This window comes from Paroedura picta, chromosome 2 (assembly GCF_049243985.1).
Source record: "Paroedura picta isolate Pp20150507F chromosome 2, Ppicta_v3.0, whole genome shotgun sequence".
Taxonomy (NCBI): Eukaryota; Metazoa; Chordata; class Lepidosauria; order Squamata; family Gekkonidae; genus Paroedura; species Paroedura picta.
In genome coordinates this window covers 41978315-42000424 of record NC_135370.1, presented here as the reverse complement: position 1 = coordinate 42000424, position 22110 = coordinate 41978315, and the positions used below count along the sequence as shown (strand labels likewise).

At 45.2% G+C, this 22110-nt stretch overlaps 1 protein-coding gene across 2 annotated transcripts in view; it reads right to left on the bottom strand.

Moving 5' to 3' along the window:
* Positions 1–285: 285 nt before the first annotated feature.
* Positions 286–22110, bottom strand: part of IFIH1 (interferon induced with helicase C domain 1) — a 52076-nt gene continuing 30251 nt past the window's right edge. The window contains exons 7-16 of one of the 2 annotated variants that reach the window (XM_077319897.1): positions 19678–19886; positions 17808–17924; positions 15340–15463; positions 14037–14264; positions 10947–11203; positions 7636–7785; positions 5504–5665; positions 2783–2973; positions 1264–1357; positions 286–1149 (exon numbers count right to left, since the gene is read on the bottom strand). In XM_077319897.1, the coding sequence (XP_077176012.1) occupies positions 976–1149; positions 1264–1357; positions 2783–2973; positions 5504–5665; positions 7636–7785; positions 10947–11203; positions 14037–14264; positions 15340–15463; positions 17808–17924; positions 19678–19886 (1706 nt within the window). In that variant the 3' untranslated portion in view covers positions 286–975. The remainder of the gene's footprint in view (positions 1150–1263; positions 1358–2782; positions 2974–5503; positions 5666–7635; positions 7786–10946; positions 11204–14036; positions 14265–15339; positions 15464–17807; positions 17925–19677; positions 19887–22110) is intronic. The other variant, XM_077319898.1, reaches the window with a different exon arrangement.

Genomic DNA, 22110 nt, shown 5'->3' with positions numbered 1-22110 from the left:
GGACACCTTCAGCGCATCACTGTCTATAATGGCTACTGAGTCAGGGGCAGTCTTAATGATTCTAAGCCCCTGGGCAAAAGTCCAGGATGGAGCAGCAAAATCACTCCTGCTCTCTTGCTGCCCCCCTTTGCCAGAGCCAAGCAAGAGGTGGCCCTCACCTCATGAGAGAGGTGCAGGGGACTTGCTGCAGCTGGAAGCCAGCTGTGCCCCCAGGCAGGGCACATGCAAATAAATGGCTGGGAAGTCCACTGCGGGACGAATCCATCAACTCTCTGCACTCTCTGCATTCAGGAGCTATCCAAACTGGCCAAAAAAAAATTCAACCAAGCCTTATTTTCCCTCTTTATTGAAAATAGACACTGAATTACAAGCTATCCAGTAAGAAACATACCTAGATGAACCATGTAACTAAGTACCATAGTATATTGAGGCCACCAGAAACCCCAAGCATTTTCTTCTCTTCTCTTTTTTTGGTGTAAATTTGATTGTAAGCGCCTGCAGTCAAAATGTTCTTTTCTTTCAGTAGAACTACCTACTGAGTAGCAAAATAAGTTTGCTTAATGCTTCCTGCTGAGAGTTGTCTTTTTTTTTGGGGGGGGGGGTTAGAAAAATAATTTTGCCTCAGCAGAATTTTATCTTTTCTCGGTCCCAACCAAGGAGTAGAAAGCAGCCAACCAAAGAGAACAATCTGACTCAACATTCTGAATGGCTTTGGTGACTCCTTGACTTACAGACGGATTATTCATCACGTAATGTTTTTGTTGCTGACGATTCCTCATTCAGTGGCTTGCAGCTATGTGCGAACTGCTTCCATTCACAAGGAGGTAATCAAGGCACTGAGGTAATCAAGCACACCTGTCACACCTGTCACTCACGTACGTCATCTAATTGAGGCTTCAGTCCCTGGGTCATCAATGTACACATGTGAATTCGCTCTTAGTGCGTAAGGAACGCCTACAGCAGCCCTTGGGCTTCTTAATCATCACTGGATTCACAATGGTCTGCATAATTAAAATCTGGAAACCTAATGGGCAGCTCTCCCCATCTTTTAAAGACCTCCGTTTTCTTGTCTTTGAAAACCACCACAAATCTGTTTATGTTTAAGCATGGCAGGTCTAGTCCTCTGTGTACCATCATAGTCCCCCAAGCCTGCAAAAGAAAAGGAAAGTGACAATCATCATAACATATTATTATTAATGAAGAAGATAAAGATAAAGGTGCACTGGTGAGAAAGGCACCCGAATCCGACCGACCCGCACTTACTTGTCCACAGCCTCTGCAGATAATGTCGCCATTGATTTGATAACCGGCTTCCTTTGCCTGTAGAGTCCTGTTTTCTTTTACAATATAGAGCTCCCTAAAAACATTTTGAGAAAGAAGAATTGGATTTTGCAGGTGAGAAAGCGACGGCTGCTTGGTGAAGCTGTCCATTTCCTAGGCAGGAAGGGATTAAGGTCACAGGACTGGCCTGTGCATGTTCTAAGACAGGGGTAGTCAAACTGCGGCCCTCCAGATGTTCATGGACTACAATTCCCAGGAGCCCCCTGCCAGCAAATGCTGGCAGGGGGCTCCTGGGAATTGTAGTCCATGGACATCTGGAGGGCCGCAGTTTGACTACCCCTGTTCTAAGAGAAACGACTCTCTGAAGGCAGCTCTGAATTTTAGGCAGCAAGCACAACTGCTGGATTACACCGGGTTATCTGCGTGGCACGCAGATGCCACACAACTGAATGCATATGTTCACGAACACTAACTGCGCAAAGTTTCTTAGGGCACAGCGAAATGCAACCTAAGACATTCACAATTCAGTCTTGTAACATACTCCATTCCCTTTAAAGTCAGCTATGTGAAGGGTGGGCGGGGAATTTGGGTCACTGCTGGGGCACTGGAGCAGGGGTTTTTAATATGCAAACTGGCCCCCAGTGCCTTTTCCCCAGATCCAGGTCCGTGAACTGTTTGAAGCCCTCCTGCTGCGGGGGAAGACTATCCCCCACCCCACATTTCAGGTCTAATAGCAATGGTGGTAGGTAAGGAGCATTTCAGTCCAGGAGATAGCCAAGGGACATGGTAAAACTTTGCTACTTGAATTCCACAGTCCTAATCCGTATCCGGTTTCCCTGTGGCTGCTATCGAAGCAAATTAACCATGTCAAAAGAACCCATGAGAGAGCTCTCACATATAATACATATACAGGCATTTAAAGATTAATAAAGTGTAGGTAGAGCTGAAATGGTAGTGGCTCCTGATAAGGGGCAGGTATTCAGAAGGCCCATGGTTCAATCCCGCACATGTTGAGTTCTCAGTTCTCAATCAATCTCTATTTAAATGGTCATAAACCAGAGCATTAAAAAGAATAAACATTAACACAGATAAGGGCATTATTATCATTATTAATTATTATTAACATAGCCATAAAATAGGAGAGGGAGACTATCAAAGTTCCATAGAGCTAGAATAAAACAGGACAAATCCCAATCTAAGATTCAAATTTCATTGAAAATCACCGTATCATGAACAAAAGTGCTCAGGAGAGCCACAGAGTGATGTCCATCTCCTGAGCCACTGAGAATCACTGAAATTATTTGATGCAGAGATTTCATTTCTTATTATTAATAAAGGTTGCATTGCATTTCATGAGTTCTCTGATGCATTCTTTCTCATTCCCTAGTGAATGAAGGCTGAAAATCACAAATGCATTATGCCCCTGAACTATAGAGTTTTAGTAGCTGTTCTAGTAGTAGCCCAAATTCAAGAAAAAAAAAACATGCCAACTCCCACTTACTCAAAGTCCTTTTTGGCATTGACGTGATGCATATCTTCAATAAGCTGTATGTCTTCTCCTGAACATGCTACTTTCAGACAGCTTTTGCATATGAATTTGATCAAGGATGGATTTTGCATGTATTCTTTACGCTGCTGTTTCTTTGCTTTCATTTTGACCTCCATTTTACTCTGCATCTGAAAGCCTTCGATCTAACAGTGGAAGAAACGCACAAAAAACCTGTAATCTTCTGAGGCCATGAAATGGGCAGATCTTAAGCTTCGTGAGGTGCTCTCAAACCAAACCAGATATTTCTATGTGTGAAAACTCGTTATCCACGTTATTTTTAGAAACAATAACTTTAGCTTCACATAGTGCTTCGGCAACTAAATCAGATTGCACATCATCTATATAATGTTAGTTTACTTCGTATGCTTTGGTATATACTTTAACATTTACAGGTAGCATGCAGCGTAGGCTTGCTTTTGCTTGCAAGAGAAGAAATCCTTTTCTGTTATACTCCTCCAGGATGCTTGAGATCCAGGAAGCAAAATTAGCTCAGGATCCCTAGCTCCAAAGAGGTTAAAGCAGCCTTAACTAGGGCCAGGGCTTCTACAGCCCTGGTCCCGGCCTGGTGGAATGTCCTGTGGGACCTTAAACCATTCCACAGGGCCTGTAAGAGAAAGGTGTTACACCAGGCCTATGATTGAGGCCAAGAAATAATGTCAAAATCTGGCTTCTCTACTTAAAGCCCCTAATATCCTGATTAACACCGCAACTGACGATCAAAGGATACACTTTAATGTATCCTCTCTAAATGTACCCTCTCTAAAGAGAAAGGTGTCTGAAAGGGCAAGATTAAATGTTAACATCAGTAAATTTACGATTTATATGGTTTTACCGAATTAATAGAATTGTGTGATTTATTTATAACTGTTGTAAGCTCCCTAGGGAAGGGCGACATATACAAACAATAAAATAAAAATACAAAAAAAATGTCAAAGAATAAAATAATAATAAATTAATAAAATTTCCTCTCTGTCGTTTCTAAGGTATCAGGATATATCTGCACCAGCTGTTTTTGCGGTTTAGCATTGATGAGAATGTTCATACTGTTGGCTGTCCTGCCTAGGTTTACGTAGAAGAAGAAGAGTTAGTTTTACACCCTGCTTTTCTCAACCCAAAGGAGTCTCAAAGCGGTTTACAATTGCCTTTCCTTCCTCTCCCCACAACAGACACTCTGTGAAGGAGAGAGCCCTGAGAGGACTGCTGGGTGAGGACAGCACTAAACTGCATGTGGAAGAGCAGGGAATCAAATCCGACTTGCCAGATTAGAAGTCGCTGCTCTTAAGCCAAGCTATGGTTGTGAGACTGGTGGGCAGGTTCTGATATTCATTCCAAAAGGAGCATGTTGGTGAGGAAACAACACATGGCCAGTCTCTCTGTAAGAAAAGAAAAGCCAGAGTTCTCCCAGCACCAAGCAGAATACGTGTCCCCGGCAGCCAAGAAAGAATGTTATTTGCTAATCTATCTGCAGTCTAATTATAGAATTCTAATATTTTTGCTCCTATGTCCCAGGAGTCTTTACTGCATTTTGAAATCTCACCAACTAATTCAACTGACAATACAAACCTATGTAGACTGACTGCATCTTAAGATTACTTTAATCAGTGGTTCTCAACCTCACCCACCCCACAGGGTGTATGTTGTGGGGAGCGGAATGGGAAGGCAACTGTAAGCCACTTTGAGCCTCCTTCGGGTAGGGAAAAGCGACCTATAAGAACCAACTCTTCTTCTTCTTCTTCAAACTTCCTAATGCCGCGATCCTTTAATACAGTTTCTCATGTTGTGGTGACCCCCAACCTTATGCAAGTGTTCTTTCACAGAAATTAAACCCAAACTGACCCATGGCGTGAAGATCTATTGTTCATGATTATATATAAATTTGTTTTTTTCCACCAGAGTGTCTCAGTTCAGTTCTGCCTCTTGTCCCACCAGGCCGATCTCACTCTTTTCCACTGCTCCAAACAGATGAACGCTGTGTCTCGATCTACCCTGCAAGACTGTTGTGTGGATGGAGCTGCCCCCCCCCCTTCCCGGCCAAGCTGCTTGCCCTGCCATGACCCCTGTGAACGGGTCATTCGACCCCCAGGATGAGAACCACTGACTTCAATCATTCTGATTAGAGTGGCATAAATATGAGACCCAGTGTGGCGTAGTGGTTAAGAGCGGTAGCTTCTAAACTGGAGAACCAGGTTTGATCCCCACCCCACCCCACCCCATATGCAGCCAGCTGGGTGAGTCATAGCCCTGATAATGCTGTTCTGACCAAGCAGGGCTCTCTCAGCCTCATCTACCTTACAGGGGGCTGTTGTGGGCTGCTTTAGGATTCCTTTGGGCAGTCAAAAACAGGATATTAAAAAAAACAATTCCTCCTTCTCCACAGGACTGCACAAATTCTGTCACAAATGCTCCAAGCTATTTTAAGATTTCAAAAATGCAGCCTTGGAGATATTCTTCACAGTGTCATGAAACATGTTATATTCCCTTCTCCCCTCCTGCCCTTTTCTAAAAACTGTACTGGACACCCAACCCGATAGTGAGGAATTGTGGAGAATCTCCAAAGCTTCATTGTTTTGTGACATTTTGGGGTAGCCCTAGTAAAAAAGTATTAAATGACTGTTGCATTTGGACTGCTGAACAAATGAGCTAATCTGGTCCTGGTAAAATTCTGAACCATACCTTACGAAAATATTCTTTTTCGGGCATGTCTTGGACACTTCTGATCGCCTTATACATCATTTTTTCACGAAAAATGTTCACGTTCTCACGCTCAACAGCTCCAGACCCGCCCGAAGCCACAAGTACGTAGGTACTTTCGTCAGCTCGAGCTCTTCCACGTGCCTGAAACACACGAGGCAACATTAACATGAATAATTGCAGAATGCCCATGGCTATACATAGGAACACAAGTCCGTGTTATTGTTTTTAAAAGACAAGGGATGAAGAGAATTGCTGGATTATTCCAAAAATTCTGCCCATGGCATAAATCAGGGATTATCTTCACATCTTGATGGGTGAAGAAATTGAGTCTTTTTGTTCTGGATATTCTTCCAACTCCCCTCTCCCCTGGTTCCAGTATTTTGGGAAAAGAAAAGACCTCACTTTCTCCACATAACAAATGATTTTTGATATGGAACACATCTTCTGGTGTGCCCCCTGAAACTGATGACATATATAGTCCCGCCCCTGGGAACGCGCCAGAAGATGCAGGGAAGTAGCTGGCAGAGGAGGCCAGGACTGCGGTCGAGGCGGCACCTTGCCAGGGTGGCAGCTGTGAAGCTGCGGTGCCACTTGTGCAACCTCTGCAGACCAGGGCGGTGCCTGCAAAGCCATTGGGGGCTGGGGCACTGCCCACACAGCCAGAGGAGGCTGGGACCCTCCTGCCACAAGAGAAAGGGAGGAAAGGAGAGATGTCTGAGTGTGTGTGTGTGTCTGAGAGAGTGTGAGGTGGAGGGACCAGGGAGGAGGTCAAGGAAGCAAGAGGAAAGGTAGGAGAGGGGAGGGAGACGTGGGAGGGAAGGAGTTTGTATGTGTGTGTGTGTGTCTGACAGAGAGGGAGGGGGGAGGGAACAAGGAGCCCTGGAGCAGTTATTCATTAATATAAACCCATATTTTCACTTAACTAGAAACCCTGTTAGCCTGAAGTCCTTATCCTTTTCTCAGAAGCAAGGTGATCTGACTGTTATCGCTTTGGTGGCCCTTTTCTGTGCCTCTTTTGGTTTTACAACATTCTTTGGGAGCCTGCCTACAAGTTCTGGTTCAACAGATCCAAAGAGATCGTAACTTGGCTGTTTTATTTTCTGTCCCTTCCCTGTTAAACGGTAACACAGAATTTGCCCCTTTGCCCCTCTCCAGGATGTGTCTCCTAGTTATCCATAAGAAAGTTGAAGTCACCCATTAATACAACTCCTTTTTTTCTGGCTGCCTCCCTGATTTTTTCTCTATTTCAAGCCTACTACTAATTTCATTTTGGGGACTATACAGAGCAAAAATCAGACGCTGGGCCACGTGAGCACAGACACTTGGTGCAATTAACAGAAAGAGTGTCTTTCGTAATATGATATATTAATTAATTATCACCACTATCAGCCTACAGCTACTGTTGGATGAATGCATCAATGCATCCACTATAGCAAGATACGGTTCTGTCTGTCACTGAAATGACCAGGCTGGAGAACCTGGAGAATTCAAAAGGCATTTTTCAAACACTAGCTGAACAGCCATCCTTAGGAAACTAGACAGGATGATAGCATAGCAAATAACTTTGCTTCATACAAAATTCTGCTGCAGTAAACTATTGTTCCACAGTGGATTCTCAAGCAGCTAATTCATTTCTCCATCACCAGGTGGCTTTAAATTCATAGAAAATAAATTACAGGGGGAGTGGTCAGACCAGGGGCCCCCTATCATTTGCAATTCTGAGACAGGGTGATGAGTACAACCACATTAATGGCCATCATGGGAGGCAGAGCCAATCATAAAACGGCTGCGACAACAGGCACAGCTTCCCACATACACAAACAAACAGAACCCATGTTCAGGGAACATGAGCAATTAACAAAATATACTGGGAAAGAGGAGTGTGAGAGAATTAGATCAAAAGTGTGGTGGCCGCTACCACCAAAGCAATGTTATTTTAAACAACCCAGCCAATCAAATCTCCAATGGCTAATTAAAAGCCCTCCTGGGCAGGACTGTGTTCTGGCTCCACCCATTTCCTAAAAACCTTCAGCGGGTGCTAGGAAAGGTGTAGGCAGGTGATGATGTGCCATGTGTTGGGAACCCCAGACTACACATTCAACATAACATACCTGCATCATGGCTATTTCATTGGTAACAAGGCCGTAGCGTATAACGATGTTACATTCCTTGATATCCAGGCCTTCTTCTGCCACAGTGGTAGCAATGAGTAGATTCACTTTTCCACGGCGGAATTTGTCAATAACTTCCTTCTGTTCATTCTGTACCAACACATTCATGGTTAGATTTACTAACTGAAGGAACATGAATTCAACAATCAGAACAGTTCCTTTGACTTTATAGAGAGATGCAGAGTATTCATGTTTGGTTACCCCTCCCCCCTCCCTCCCTGCTCCAACATGACTTCCAATGAACATATTACTATTGATGATTGATGACTTTAAAATGTGTCAATTGGGCAGAAACACTCTGGACGGTTTGGATCGGATGCTACACTAAGAGCATTTAACCCAAACAGATTGGGGGATCCCACAGCTGCCTAGGATATGCTTGTGTAAGTTACTTAAGAGTCAGTGCTTGTTCTTTCCTACATTAATTGTGAATATCTGTCATGATTCTTAAAAATAAGATGCACTCATTTTGTTTCAATGTCGTATGCTCCAAGAAAACACACATGTATTCATTAAGAAGCAGAGATCCAAAATAGAAAAGTTGTGAATATACTAGGTGGCTTTGAACCAACTTGTGTTATGGACAAGTTCAGCTAAAAGGATTTTTATTTTTGTTTATAGAAATAATCCTGACGAAAGGTTGAAATTATCTTTACCCAGAAGCCACTTGATATGGTTTTTGACTAAATATTTTGGATTATTTTTCTCTTATCGAGCTATCTTAGCTAGATCTTGACTTCTGGCTTAATATTTTGGAAGTAATTTTCTATATAAAGAACTATCTTAGCTAGTATTTCTTCCTGTGTAAAGGGCTTCAAATGAATTTGATATATCAGGTATATATGTAATTTGATAAGTTATACCAAATTAGAATGTATTTCTTTTTGTTTCAAACAATTTTTGGTTATTTCCAGATCTTGGAATCTAAGTAGGGTTGGCCCTGGTTAATACCTGGACGGGTAACCTTCTCCCCCCCCCCCCCCAGGAAGTGCAGGATTACTATGCAAAAGCAGGCAAGGACTAAGCACCTCTGCTCACCTCTTGCCTTAAAAACCCTACAGCAGGGGTAGTCAAACTGCGGCCCTCCAGATGTCCATGGACTACAATTCCCAGGAGCCCTTGCCAGCATTTGCTGGCGAATGCTGGCAGGGGCTCCTGGGAATTGTAGTCCATGGACATCTGGAAGGCTGCAGTTTGACTACCCCTGCCCTACAGGGTTACTGTAAGTGAGCATAATACAACCTTGCTGGAAAAAGTCAGTAAATAAGCCCTTTTGCCTATTAAGAAAATCAGGATCCTAGTCCTGAAGTTTGGGCAGGAATGATTTATGTGGTGACAGACTGGGGACACTGAGAGAGATGCCAGAAGACCTCCAGGCATTATGACTCGCACAGTGTTCATACAACAACTTGATCCACCAGACATAATTGCGATGTGCTAGTCTTTATGCTGGCATATGTGTATATACGTGTGTGTATACAGACACACACAGTCACACACACAACAACAATTTAACTATGGTCAAATACCTTGAAGCATGCAATATCCTTGGAAATCTGGGCATAAATAAAGAATATACCGTATATACTAGCATATAAACTGAGGGACCTGATTTCACCACAAAATGCTGGAAAACGTATTGACTCACAAATAAGCCGAGGGTGGTGTTTGGATAGTGGCTTTTTCTCCTTTCCTCCCGTCTCCCCTCCCGTTTTGGGTAGGATCGTTTATTTCCCCCTTTTCTTCCCACCCTCCTCCTGTGCACCTTTTCCCTTCTTAGCTTAGTGTTCTGTTTCCTCTACTTTCCATGCCTTCCTCTAGGGGCGTTTCCTCCTCCTCCTCCTGCTCTCTGTTCTCCCTCTGAGACAAAGGCTTCAGAGCTTCCTGCAGCAGCAGCAACACGTACTAGCCATGTGCTAGCCTCCTTAAGGCAGTGAGGGGGGAGGCGGAGACTGTTCTTTCCATCCCCTCCCAGGCTTGCTGAGTCTCTCCTTTGTTCCTGGCCTCTGCTTCTTCAGTTTACTTGTCTCCCACCCCCACCCTCCTGTCTTATCTGGCAGCTGATTTTTTATACCCGCATATAAGCCAAGGGGGACTTTTTCAGCTTAAAAAAGGGCTGAAAAACTCAGCTTATATGTAAGTATATATACAGTACAAATGGATTTCCAATATTAGAATGCTGCCTAGGCATGTAAAATTAGATTTCGATAGTTCAAAAAGTACCCGTATCAATGTTGATTTGGACACTTTTCTAGACTAGGTCCAGTCTGAATCAAACTTCCCCTGTACTTAACAGCCCTAATCAGCCTTGGCTGAATCTCCAAACCGTACTTTGACCATGATTCAGCCATGTGGAGATTTTGAAGTTTAAATTTTAAAGGGATTAAAATTTTCCTTTTCTATCTATTCTGTAGTCTGGGGAGAGGCAGGGGGATCAGGAAGAGGCATCAAATTTGCAGCACAGCTGCAGGAGCCTCTCCTAAAAAGACCCCCCAAGTTTCAAAGAGACTGGGCCAGGGGGTCCCCATCCAACCTCTATTGTTTCCAATAGTCTTGCCACTGAAAATAATGGAAGTCAGATGGGGGCACCCTTGAAGCCTGAAAAATTATTTCAGGGGCTCCTCCATAGTCAAAAGGTTGAAAAGGGCTACTCTAAACACCACACCATGCCATCTCTCATATAACAGCATAACTTAGGGCCATTCCGCACCTGATTAAAGAAGTGGGAGATACTTTGAGACTCCTTTGGGTAGTGAAAATCAGGGGACAAACCCCCCAGCTCTTTTCTTAGTACTGAACTTGTAAAGTCACTTGAACAGACGCCCAGAACGGAAAACATCACTCAAAATATGCTTGGATTTAATCCTTCCACTGTCCTAAGCTATGATGATTATTCCATATACTATTCCATATAATCGGCACTCAGAACTTGTTCTCAGTAGCAGGAATACACGCGCCCTAAAGACCCCGTGTACCACTCCAGCATTGGCAGTTTGTGTCTTTATCACATCGTCTACCAGATCAAAATGATCTTGTTCTCAAAGGAGAGATTCTTCAACTTTAAACCATTTCACATTTTTAACAATACTTCCTTCAGTTTCTAATACAACTTATTGTGGCGAGATTCGACTTGAGTGCTTGAGTGGCAGAGGGGAAAAACAGCCTAGGACTCTGGGTCCAGCTGACTTAAAAAGTCTGCTCCCTTGCAGAAAATCTGGTAATCTAGTGTTTCCAGCTTCATTTTTTTTTACCTGAGTCATGGGCTTAAATTCACTATTGTGACCTGCACCGATCAGGTAATGAGCTTTCACCCCAACTTCTTCGAACTTTGCGTTCTCCTTAATCCACTCATAAAGGGCAAAGGCGCTCTGCCGGGTCTTTGTGAAAATGATCCCCCGGGGCTCGAACGTCTTTGAGAACTCGACCATCAAAGTCTTCCGCAGCTTTGCCAGCTTTTCGTTCTCGTACTGTTCCTTCGTGGCAAGCTCTTTCAGCTCCTCTTCGTTTCCTTTCAAAGGAACAAATCAAAGTAAATCTCACATTAAAAACCAGAAGAATTTGACGGGGGGGGGAGGGAGAATCTATTCCACAAGGTCTCCCCACTCTCCATTTTTTTTACCGCACTCCTGTTGCAAGAGACAAGTGAAATCCAAAATGCGTAAAGTTCCTGTGTTTTTAGCAAGTCAGCCACCGATTGTCAGAGAAAGGGTTAACTCTTTGTAGACACTGGTTACTAGCGGGGACAGGCAGAGTGGGTCATGTGATCTTTATCGGTCTATAAATGTTGTTTCTCCATTTAACTGCATGTCTGTTTACACCAGGGGTAGTCAAACTGCGGCCCTCCAGATGTCCATGGACTACAATTCCCAGGAGCCCCCTGCCAGCATTCGCTGGCAGGGGGCTCCTGGGAATTGTAGTCCATGGACATCTGGAGGGCCGCAGTTTGACTACCCCTGGTTTACACGCAAGCAACGCTGACCAGAAAAGGTTTGTCCTTCCTCCCTTTCAGAAGTGAGCTGCTTTAGGCAGAAGGGCATCCATTTTGAACTTTCACCATGTGACAGCTAAGGTGTAGAGCTCCTGTAATGAGCTACAGCAGTGGTTCTCAACCTTCCTAATGCCGCGACCCTTTAATACAGTGCCTCAAGTTGTGGTGGCCCCCAGCCTTAAAATTATGCAAGTGTTCTTTCACAGGTATTAAACCAAAACTGACTAATGGGGTGAAGTTCCATTGTTCGTGGTTGTATATAAATTGTTTTTTTTTTTTCTGGGGTTTCTCAGTTCAGTTCTGCCTCTTCTCCCACCATGCCGATATCACTCTTTTCCGCTTCTCCAGAAAGATGAACACTCTATCTCGATCTACCCTGTAAGGCTGTTGTGTGGATGGCGCCCCCCCCCCCCCGGGGCCAAGCTGCTTGACCTGCTGTGACCCCTGAGAAAGGGTCGTTCGACCCCCAAAGGGGTCCCAACCCCCAGGTTGAGAACCACTGAGCTATAGGAAGCTATGTGTTTTGCTGGCTTTACCTTCCCAGTATTCCCCTACCCAGTTAGTCTAGTAAAATTGTCTTTTTTATATACTGGTAATACTGCCTTGTCTGGTCTCATCATTCATATATTAACTCTGCTACTTTTACATCAAATATATCCAACAGTTCCCAAGAGCACTCCCACTCTCAGAGGACTTTCCCCCCTGCCGATTCTATTTCCCATTGCACATCCCAACACCAGACATCACTCTGCTCCCCCAACCGCTGGTGCCAAGATCCCTGTTTTTTTCAGGACAGCATGGGGGACGATGATGATTAGTCAAGACAGAAGACGTGGGAAAGATCCCTTCTCTGAGCAGAGTCAACCAGTGCTCTGGAGAGAACCCAGTCACAAGCTCACGTGAGCTTCTGGCTAGCAGGGATTTGAAATGAGGTCTCCACAGAAATTCTACATGTAACGTTACATCCTGGTTAGTATCTAGAAGGAATATGAGAAGTCTGGATTTTCCTCAAAGGTACTCTTTATAATACCAAGAAAGTGCGAGTATCCTACAGTCTCAAATCGTCAGAGAGTATTGGGAGGGGTGGGAAGTTGTAAAGAACAGCCCTTCCATCATCATCATTTTAGAGTGCTTTCAGAAAGAGGGGGCTTTTCTAGGAAAAGTTGGCTTTGTGGGTTGCTGACGGTTGGGGGGACAGGACAGGAGAAGGGGGAAGATGTGCAGAGAAGAAACAAGAGAAGAGAGAGGGTTGCTTGTATTCCCCTTGCCCATCACACTTCCTTTGGGGTACCCTTTGCTCCAGTCACAATTTCTCATTTGAATTTCAGGCCGGGAACAAAAAAGTGCAATTATTTCAAGTGTTTATTTTACTGAGATCATGCTTTACTCCCTACTTTGGGGACATTCCTTGCTGTCGGAAAGGTGTCTATTGCTTTAATGTATGCAGCCAAGATTAAGGTTTATGGGTGTGGTAAGGGCAACCCAATGTAACATTAATGAAGCTTTGGAGTTGACTCCCCTTACTGTCCAAGTGAAGGACTGAACACACTTAACTGATGAGGCTACAGAAGGGTGCACAACAGAAGTATCCGTGCTGAACCATCTGGCCTCACTGCTGTGGTGAAAGAAACAAATAGTGCCAAAGGAAAAGGATCTGTAATGGCTGAATAACCCCTGTGCATTTTGCATTCAGCTTCGTCAGGGGGAATTGATTTCTAGACTAGCAAGAAAGCCCATTGCAACCAGCAAACCAATGGCCGCTAGGACCCAGGGGACACCGGCAGGCACATATCTATCTCCCTCCATTGCAGCAGGAGCCATAGGAGGTAAAATCAAGGCTGTTTGTAGAAGGGAATGAGGGCTCGTTTGGGTGGCTCTCTGTCTCTGTCTCTCTGTCCTTCGCAGCAGGAGCCATAGCAGGTATTCAATGCTGGTTTGCAGTTTGGTAGGTCTCTTTGTGTGTGTCTCTCTCTCGCTGGCTCCTGCATCATCTGAGAGCAAAGTGGTTATCATCCAGGGAGGGAGGAAGGGTGGGAGCTGTAGGTGCAGGGCCGATTAGGGTGTGGCTGCACCCTGATTAGCCCTATTCCAACTCGGACAGCCAGGACACTCTCCACCCCCCAGAGCTGTTTCACAAATATTAAGAGGAACAATGGATAAGGATGTTTTTCAAATTCCTTTCCATATAACACATGAAAAGAGAAATGCTGCTGTGGCAGAATAACCTGAAACCTCCAAACCACAAATTTCTAAGCATCATGTTAGCCCTGTAGGACAACCTAGGTGTGAAGAATAGCCAGTGTGTGATCCCTGTTAGTACAGTTTTGTAGAGTGTTCAAACCAATTTGCTCACCGTAAAATAAATTGAGGAGGAATCTATCTGTTTCGTCTAGTTTCAGTGCTAGGGGCTCATCCTCTTCTTCATGCACTGCCATCTTCCTGTTCCTCTCCTCCTGATAGAAGCTTCGGAGATGCTGGTACGCATCGACCATTCGGATGGTGTCGTTGATTTGCAAGGCATCGTTGTATTTCTTCAAGTGCTCTGCACAAGCATGTTCTTTGCGATTCTCTTCTTTAGCAGCTAGTCATGGGGGGGAAAGACACCCACATTCATTCTCAAAACTAATTGACAGAGGTCTGGAAGACTCTTAGGTATCTAAATAAAGTGCCTTCAAAAGATTTAATCTGCTTAAAGTCCCTGCCCGCCTTGGGACTAGCAGTCACAACGCTCCCTCCATTCTTCCTGCCGCTTTGGTAGTAGGTGGTGGGAACAAGATTGCTTTTCCGTCATGTTAGGATTTTTAAAGTCTTTTAATGGGTATTTTAACTGGGGTTAAGACTGCTCTTACCCGCCACGAGCCTTACAGGGAGTGGCGGGAAAATAAAATAATAGTAATAGTAATAGTAATAGTAATAGTAATAATGGTAAAGGTATCCCCTGTGCAAACACCGGGTCATGTCTGATCCTTAGGCTGACGCCCTCTAGCATTTTCATGGCAGACTCAATACGGGGTGGTTTGCCAGTGCCTTCCCCAGTCATTACCGTTCACCCCCCAGCAAGCTGGGTACTCATTTTACCGACCTCGGAAGGATGGAAGGTTGAGTCAACCTTGAGCTGACTGCTGGGATTGAACTCCCAGCCTCATGGGCAGAGCTTTCAGACTGCATGTCTGCTGCCTTACCACTCTGCGCCACAAGAGGCTATAATAACAACAACAACAACAACAACAACAACAACAACAATAATAATAATAATAATAATAATAATAATAAAGAGGTGAAGTTGGCCTCAGCCAAGGCTTATTCAGTTCTGGTCCCAGTTTGGTGGAATGAGCTCCCAGAAGATCTCAGGGCACTATGGGACCCAAACCAGTTCTGCAGAGTCTGCAAAAAAGTTATTCCACCGGGTTTATGGTCGAGGCCAGAAATAACATCTACCATATACGGCTGGCCTCACTGCTAAGAGAGGAAGGGAGAAGGAATGGAGAAGATCAGCTCTAGACACAACCTCCCCATTGGGATTTTACTCAGGAGCATAAATTATAAAGTTTTGGAATTTTCACATCTGTATTTATTTTTATGTTTTTGCCTGCCTGAATGTTAGAATGGTGTGATATAAATACAAATTATTATTATTGTTGTTATGTTATAATTACCTTTCTTCTCCTCTTGAATAGCCCACTGTTCATAGGTCTGAGATCCAAACTCGCAGCTTGGATTGAACTTGCAATAGGCCTGGATCCTGGTCATTATGCTTACGAGTTTATCTCTGAACGGATCCTAAAAATGAAAGATATGATGGTTTCAACCAATTAAACAAATGGATATTCTTGCCAGTGAGGGACAGAATTCCACTGGTTTAAATACCATCTAGAGCAGGGGTAGTCAACCTGTGGTCCTCCAGATGTCCATGGACTACAATTCCCATGAGCCCCTGTCAGCGAATGCTGGCAGGGTCTCATGGGAATTGTAGTCCATGAACATCTGGAGGACCACAGGTTGACTACCCCTGATCTAGAGGAATTTTCTGAAAATACGCATACAGGCCCTTGCAAAATGGCCCTCCTGCTTGACAATACTGAATGCCGCCAATGAAACTGAGCAGATAACAATCTAGTGAGAGTCCGACTATCAGGACCCCTTGATTCTGGCCCTCTCCCTCTCTGTCACAGACGCATGCACATGCAGACAGAGACTTCCCCCCCCCATTCCCCTTGCCTCTTCTTCCTCCCATCTCCCTCTCTCTCAGACATATACCATCTCCCTCTCTCTCCTCCCCCCCATTTCCCCCTAGCCTCACCAATTTAATACTTCTTCATGGTCCTTCTCCCCTCCCTTCCTCTCAGACACACATACACACATGCAACACAATATTATTATTATTATTATTATTAGATTTATTCCCCGCCACTCCCTGGGTAGGCTCGTGGCAGGTAACAATTGTCTTAAAAATCCCAATTAAAACCCTATTAAAAAGACATTAAAAATCATAACATGGCGGCAGCCAATCGCAATCTACTCCCATCTGCTAAGGCAATAGAGAATGGGGGAGATGATGTATACATCCCCATCACTCCCCCTGTGCCTCTCTCCCTTACCTCTTTTTCCTGGTCACTCCCCTTTCCCTCTCACAGACAGACAGACACACACACACACACACATCCAGACACATTCCCCCCACTCCCACTTCCCTTCCTTACTTCTTGCAGCAGCTGGGGCTCCATCTGCAGTGCAACAGAGCACCCAGCAAGGTTCTGTTCTGTTGCTGCCAGCTGTAGCTCCCGTCTTCCAAGGACGGTCCCACACTTCTGAGGGACCGACCATGGAAGACTGGTGGCACGTTGCCAGGGAAGCCTGCTCATTGCTCTGTCACCACCAAGCATCTTCTGAGGCTGGTCCTGCTCTGCAGAGGGCAGGATTGGCCTCAGAAGATGTGTGGTGTGACCCAAGAGCAGCAAACCCCAGCACTAAGGTCCACTCACTGCTCTGCTGCTGCCGAAGCCACCGAATGTTTTCGAAGGCCGGTCCTGCTCTCCGGAAGGCAGGACACCCCTCAGAAGTCTGGTGTCATCAGCATCAAAGCAGCAAGCCCCAGCACTGAGGCTCAATCATTGCTGTGGTGCTGCTACCACACATCTTCCAGGGCCGGTTCTGCTCCAGAGTGCAGGACCAGACTCAGAAGCCTCAGTGCTGAGCCTTGCTGGACCATCTACTGGTGTGCTCCCTGAGGCAAGACAATGGACGTCGCATCCGTTATCATTTCTGTTACATGGTCTGCGCCAGTAGATGTTCCACATCAATAACATGCAGAAATCCCACACGTCTGATGTTGTACTACACAGACTCTATTATCCTCAGTTAATTAGGAGTCAGCAATTTAAGGTTCCTGAGCTAAATACAGATTCCAAGGATGAAATTCTAGTTGCCAGCCTAAATGCACAGGAAGAAAATAAAAAGTAAGAGCTCTCTATAGCAATGTAAATTACAAACAGACCACTGCCCTGGGAATAGGAATTGGGCTACCACATCTAATTTCTTCCTCGAAGGCCTCCCTAAGAATTCTGACTCAATTAAAAAGTCTTTCTATGATTAAGGGAGCTTTCATTTCTTCATCCTTTAGAAGCCAGGAACCATTTTCAGAAAGCTACATGGTCACAAATCTGCATTCTATAAACAGGCGGGATAATTGTTCCAAAGAGAAACATCAGGCGTCAACTGTGAACAAGGTGACAGAAGAAATAGAAGGCCAGCTGGATCTTATCCTGTCATGGGACATAAAGCATCAAGTGGCTTCAATCTCAAATTTATTTTACCCTCAATGTGCGTTTTGACGGGGACAGCAGAGTTCGTTGGATGACTCAGTGGGAAAAATGGAAGGTAAGCTTTCCTGCTTTGAATTTTTCACATGGTTAAAATTATGAGCTTCTTTAACCCATCATGCCATACTACATTTAATGTTTTCTGAAATTTAAACAATCATGTATGCAATTTTGAGCTCACAGAAGCGTCCAACTAAAATAAAGTTGTATCCCCATGGTGGGCTGGGACACACACTGCAGGTCACGGGGTCCTCCTGTATAGTTTTATGTAACATCTGGATTGGATTGATTCATATTACCCATACCTTCCGTTTGTCATCAGCAATCTCAAACTTTTTATAAGGTTCCTTCACTTGACTGCTCAGCTGGTCCGCATGTTCTTTGACAGTCATGATCCTATCTGCATCAAGATTGGCACAGATCTGGAAGAAGGAATGTCATTACAGAAATTATGCGGACATTTCATGAGTAATGCTGCTAAAGCTGCTATATTTCCCCCCAGGACACTAATTACAAAACAATATTCCTCAATTAAGCTTCCATTGCTCTGGATGATTAAGATTAATCATATGCCTGGAAATTTTGACTAGAACCACTATAAATTGCTGTTCAGCTCATTCTAAACCTCAACTAGTTTGAATGATTTCTGGTTTTCTCATCATAAGCTGGCCGATTTTTAACTGGCCACTACTGCCTCTACAAATAGATGCGCGGGCGCGGCCCGCGGGCGCGGCCAGAAGCGTGGGCGTGGGCGTGGCCTGCGCGGGCGCGGTCCCCGCGGGCGCGGCCCGATGCCCTGCCGGTCCCCAGCCTAATAAAGGTTGGGGACCACTGCTATATAGGACCTTGGAATCCCTAGTGGGAGGGGGCACTCCTGAAGGAGAAGGGGAGTGGCCTTGGAGGGTTTATAAAGGGAAGTATTCTAAAAAAGGGAAGTTAGTCAGAGTGGGAGTTAAGAAATCACAGAGGGATTTAGGAAGACTGAGAGAGACTAGGGAAGTTAAGGTGGAGGTTTGGTGGAAGAGAAAGGATATAGGGGAACCTCTGGGCCAAACAAGGTTCTGTGTCTCAGGAACTCAGGGGAACCACAGCTGCCTTAGTACTCACAGGGCTACTCAGGGACTTAAGGAGAGCCAAGGTCCCTGACAGAACTGACAGCTGGAGCTGAAAGCTTATATTTGGTGTAGGGTTGGGCGCTTCGGCAGCTTGGGTGATCACGGAAGCCCGAGGCTGCCGGCGTTGCACCATAGAGGGGAGGGGTAGTGGTGGCATGCCAGCTGGTGCCCACACTCTGGGCCTGCATACGGGAGCTGGTTGGCGTGCCGGCACCACCCTTCCCCTCCGCTGGCCACCTCGGGCTTCCGTGATCGCCGAAGCGGCTGGAGCGCCCAACCCTGGAGTGCTTAGTGATACAAGCATACAGTGTGAATTTATATAGTATACAAAATAACAGCCTGTAAACAAACTGAGAACAGATTTCTAAACCTCTAAGCCTGGCTTTCTCAACCAGGGTTTCAGGAAGCTCTGGGTTTTTTCGACAACCCTGGAAAGGTTTCCTGAATGGATGGGAGTGAATTAATTTTTTAATATATTTTTAAAAATTGTTAAAACGTTTATCAGACGATACGACCATATATAGTCATGTCAACCCATCCCCTCCCAAAATGGCCAATGATGGGCCTGGAGGGGGTGAGAAGGGGAGGGGCTATCGGTGGGCATAGACACAGCTCTGCTTCCCAATTATAGTCGGCGTGATAGCACCAGTTCTGGGATTTTTTCTTGGAGCATGAAGAATGTTTCAGGGGGTTCCCAATGGCAGAAAAGTTGAGAAAGGCTATTCTATCACAGTTTAATAAACCTTTTATTAAGAAGATGATGAAGTGGAGAGGAGCCAACCCTACACAGACAATAGCCTCCAGTGACAGGAGAGTCTCATGCAGACATATTGAATAATATATATCTTTCCTAAATAGTGAAAATGTCACTGATACATTTACGGGTCATTGAGGATGGTGCTTGGCACAGAAGGCCATTCTTCTGCAAAGGCTTATTCCTGACCAAAGTCTAGTGAATTAGCCCAAAGGAGAGAAAGGTCTCAGAGAATGCGCAGGCTCATGCTCCCCTTTAGCCAAGAGTGGCTCTCCACACATGCCACTCTCCACAAGGCTGACTTACTTTCAGAATATGTTCCTCCGCTCTGGATTTGTTTTTTGCACCTCCTACCCCTGGCGAAGCTGTCAGCCCCAGGATCTGTGGCAGAGGAAGCCGGGGCTTGCTTTGCTTCTTCTTTTCCCTCTTTTCTTTCAAATACCGACGCATGATGTTGTTATAGACGCCTTCCTTTTGAGTGTGATGGCATTCATCAATAACAATCAGAGAGAATTCTGGAAGACATTCCGGAGAGATCGGTTAGATCGCCTGAGCGCAATACCCCCTCCGTGAAAATAATACTCTTTAGTGGTCGGTGAAGGGGAGAACAATTGGTTGGTTTATTCCAAGAGGCAATAATACACGGCTCAGAATGCACGTCTGTCCCAAGAAATATTCCTCCAAATTGGTGCAGTACCAGAGGACACTTCTTTTCTTCCACACATTCTGCTACTTTTAAAGTTGTACTGTAAAATGTTTATTTTGGCATTTATATTCCGCCCTGTCTTCACAAACATGACTGTTGCAATGTGCTTTATATCAGTGGTCCCCAACCTTTTTATCACCAGGCAGCGGTCAGCGCTTGACAATTTTACTGAGGCTCGGGGGGCGGGGTAGTCTTTTGTTGAGGGACATTGCCGCCGGCTGAGCCCCTGCTCCACTTGCTTTCCCGCCGGCGCCCCTGGTTTCCTGCCGCTCTCTGGGAGGCACTGCCAGCAGCAGCAGCTGCACAGTGCCATGCCGAGGGGGAGCCCCAGTCATGGCGGCCGCTGGAGAGCACCAAAGGTGAGCCAGCGGCAGAGTGGCAGGGCAGCCCCCGAGGCAGCAGCCAGGAAGGAGGACGAGGAGGAGGAGCTGCGGCCGGGTATTGACTGATCTACGGACTGGTCCCGGGACTGGGGGGGTGAGGACCACTACTTTATATGTAGGGAGTTGAACAAGGGTCAGAAATTTGGCTGGTCTAGAGGCTGGTTGGGGGATCTACTGTGGGGATTAAAAACCCTGAGGCCACAAAGATGGCCATCAGAGTTAATACCTTCAGCAACTTTATTCCAGGGACTGCAGGCTCCTGCTTAGAGTTGGATGCTTTGGCGGCCGAAGCAGCTGTTCCAGGCCGAAGCAGTTAGCAGCACAGCCCTAGCTGCTTCGGTCTGGAATGGCTGCTTCGGCCACCGAAGTGCCCAACCCTACTCCTGCTTACGGAACTTAAGAGGTGAACCTTGGATGAGGCAAGAATATGAGAGGAGGCTGTATTGGTCAATCTGCAGTGGTGAATTGCAATAGCAGGTTATGACCTAGGAGTTCTTTTAATATAATAGTTTAACTTTGTTTATTCTTTTAACTGTCTGTGGACCTATTATGATGTGAGCTGGCAGGGCTGGGAAGGGCGGTATAGAAACATTAAGAATAAATAAAATAAATAATGAGGGATACTGTAGGAACAACAGAAGTACTATCTAGTATTCTGGATCATTTCAGGCCAGTGTGTACGAACCTGCCAGCGACTTCTAGGACAGTGCAAAGAAATATTTGGTTTGATGATGATAAGCGCAGAGAACGTATCAGAAAAAAACAGAGCTAGACTTCGTCTCTTTAGACACACTAACTTACACATTCATTTAACAGATCTCATATCCCTGAAATATGCTTTTAGAACATCGATGCAGGATAAAAAGTGGCTTGCTTTAAAGAGTACAGAAGCTGGCATCTGATACGTTACACTGTTTTTAAAAGAGCATTAGACGAAGAGTTGATTCTTATTTGCTGCTTTTCTCCACCTGAAGGAGTCTCAAAGCGGCTTACATTCGTCTTCCCTTTCCTCTCCCTACAACAGGCACCCTGTGAGGGAGGTGAGGCTGAGAGAGCCCTGATATCACTGCTTAGTGAGAAAAACTTTATCAGTGCTGTGGTTCTTATATGCTGCTTTTCTCTACCCGAAAGAGTCTCAAAGCGGCTTACAGTTGCCTTCCCTTCCTCTCTCCGCAACAGACACCCTGTGAGGGAGGTGAGGCTGAGAGAGCCCTGATATTACAGAACAGTTTTATCAGTGCTACGGTGGGTCCAAGATCACCCAGCAGGTTGCATGTGGGGGAGCGGAGAATCACACCTGGCTCGTCAGTCCGCACTCCTAACCACTACACCATAGCAAATGACTGGTAGTTTGCTGGCTAATATATATCTTGGGTCTAGAACCCTTGAGAAAACTCATTGATTTACATACTTTTTTAAAGGCCCAGGTTGCAGTTGATCTCGAGAGACCACTGGGCTGTGTGTTCACTTATACTTTCCTAAGCAAAATGGTTTGCAGCTTACAGTATACAGCAGGAAGAGTTTACATATAATATAACGTTGGATTACAAACTAGGAGATCCGCATTTCACTCCCTAGTCTACGACGAAACTTAATGAGCCAATCACTATTTCTCTGTCAGCCTCACCTACTCCGTAGGATTGCTGACCT